The sequence below is a fragment of the Phaethon lepturus genome, unplaced genomic scaffold (genome assembly GCF_000687285.1).
Source record: "Phaethon lepturus isolate BGI_N335 unplaced genomic scaffold, ASM68728v1 scaffold22246, whole genome shotgun sequence".
In the NCBI taxonomy this organism is placed as follows: domain Eukaryota; kingdom Metazoa; phylum Chordata; class Aves; order Phaethontiformes; family Phaethontidae; genus Phaethon; species Phaethon lepturus.
The window spans coordinates 3,729-5,982 of record NW_010548558.1 but is presented as its reverse complement, the minus strand read 5'-3'; the positions used below and the strand labels follow the sequence as shown (position 1 = coordinate 5,982).

Genomic DNA, 2,254 nt, shown 5'->3' with positions numbered 1-2,254 from the left:
CCCAGCCAGTCCCTCAGCATCCTTCTGCCCTTGGGAGCCTGTTCCTGTCCTTCCCAGGCACTTGGAGGAGAGGCAACAGCTGCCCTTGCCAGTCCCCCTGCAGATGTGCCGTGTCCTACGGGGTACGGCGTCTGCCGGTCAGGGCTGGAGGACAGCGGTGGGACAGCCTCACGCCAGGCACAGGCTCCTGGGAGCGGGTGGCACCTGTTTTGGGCATCGTTGTGGCACTGGGTACTGACACCACAGACATGTCAGTGCCTTGTGTGCAGGCACTGGCGGGATGAGGTGGCTGTGCCTGGGGTGCCACCCATTGTGGGTGCCATCACAGGGAACAGGGATGTGGGTGGGAGGGCTGAGCCACCCCTGGAGGTCGCTGGCTCCCATATGGGGTCATCCACTCTGGTGGCTCATGCCAACCACTCTCCTCTCCCCTGGCAGGTTGCAGAAGGAGGTCAGGCTGGCGCAGAAGGTGGACTACTCGGCACAGCGAGCGGCCAGCCCCCTGTCCTACGACAAGATCTCGATAAGGCGCCCGCGTCCCTCCTTGCAGGGTGTTTGGCACTGGGGCCAGGCCTGTGCTCTGCTTGAGGGGCTCCTGACACGGGTGGGGGGCACCTGCCCAGCCTCCACAGCCATCCTTGCTCTCTCCACAGCCCGGGGACAAGACGCTGGCTCAGAGCGCCCAGATGTACCACTACCAGCACCAAAAGCAGCAGATGCTCTCCATGGAGAAGTAAGCAGCCCCAGGAGAAGGCAGCAGACCCAGTTGCTGGTCCGTGCCCTGCTGTTAACTGGGGTGCCATTAATCATCCCCCTGGGCTTCACACCCTCTCTGCATTCTCTCCCCCCAGGCATAAAGAGGAGCCCAAACTGCCAGACTCGGCATCCTCCGACGAGGAGAATGAGGACGGAGACTTCACCGTGTACGAGTGCCCTGGGCTGGCTCCGGTACGGTGGGCACAGGGCAGCTGGGAGGGACCCTGTGTGCGCGGGGCTGGACCCAACACATGCCTGGGATGTGCCATTCCTTGCAAGGAGCGTTTTAAACACGTCCTTCATCAAACCCTGAGATAGTCCAACCCCTCTGCTTCCCCCATGTGCCCTGGCCAGGTCCCACTGGAGCCCTCCAGTGGGCAGGAGCAGGCGCTGTGGCATGGGTGGCCCCGGTACGGGGCTTTTCCCCGGGCAGCCCTGCCCCATGGCCCCGGGAGCAGAGAGCCAGAGCAGCCCTTGGCAGACACAACCTGCCGTCCCTGCGGTGCCAGGGACATGGTCACCTCGGGCTCTGGGGTATCGGGACCGGGGAGCTTGTCCTGGTGCCTCCCCAGTGCCTGGACTGGGACCTGTGACCCCCTCAAAACCAGGGGGGACTTTCCCGGCTAGCAGGGGACCCCGGGGAAGGGCAGCTCCTAACAGTCCTGGGTACAAAGAGCACAAAGAGACCCGAAAGGAGCCTTTCACATGGTAATGGCAGCGGAGCCCGGCCATCAGGGCCCAGATTAAGGGTCATCATTAGGTCTTTACAGGCCCATTAAAGGACACTTGATGGCAAGCAGGCAGTCTGGGCAAGGAACCCCATTTCTGCCAGCCAGGGTGGGGCTCCTGTGCTGGAGTCCCCAGCCAGGCTGTGGGGTCCCATCCCATCTGGGACCATGGGTTTTGCACACCATCATCACATCCCAGCATCCCTGGCCACTGCTGGTGGGGAAGTAGCGCCTTTCCAGGGTTGACAGTGGGGTCCTGGTGTGTGTCACCCCATCCCAGACCACGAGGAGCCCCACATCCTCCCTCCTCCTTGCTGGGCTGGAGTTCAGACTCGAACCCCTTGGGACAAGGCGGCTCAACTCCCAGCTGGTTTCTGACCTCCTGCCTTTTCCTTCCCTCCCATCCCGCTCCCTCCACCGCCACAGACTGGAGAAATGGAAGTGAGGAACCCGCTGTTTGATGACTCCTCCTTACACCCCTCCAACCCCAAGTCGCACCAGTAACACCCCTCCTCTCCTCCACCCGAGCTCGCTACGAACTATACGCCCTGCGCCAAAGCCCGGTGGGGCGGCCGCGCCAGAGGGGCACCCGCAGCCGGGCAAAGGGGCGCAGACCCTGCTCTGCCAGACTGTTCGACGCCTGCCCAATAAACAGCCACTAACAGCTATGGGAGGGGGAGATCGCCCCCATTTCCAGCGTCCTTGTCCTCTTTGCTGCTGTGATCGCGTCCCTGCCTTGCACTTCGCTCACTGCTCTGGGGGACACGCCA

At 63.0% G+C, this 2,254-nt stretch overlaps 1 protein-coding gene across 1 annotated transcript in view; it reads left to right on the top strand.

The window, feature by feature from the left end:
* The window catches only part of NPDC1 (neural proliferation, differentiation and control, 1), a gene marked incomplete at its 5' end in the record, with an annotated part of 2,276 nt that extends 288 nt beyond the window's left edge, over positions 1–1,988 (top strand). Inside the window, 4 exons of the mRNA XM_010290012.1 lie at positions 439–571; positions 654–733; positions 852–948; positions 1,911–1,988. Coding sequence (XP_010288314.1) covers positions 439–571; positions 654–733; positions 852–948; positions 1,911–1,988 — 388 coding nt within the window. The remainder of the gene's footprint in view (positions 1–438; positions 572–653; positions 734–851; positions 949–1,910) is intronic.
* Positions 1,989–2,254: the final 266 nt, after the last annotated feature.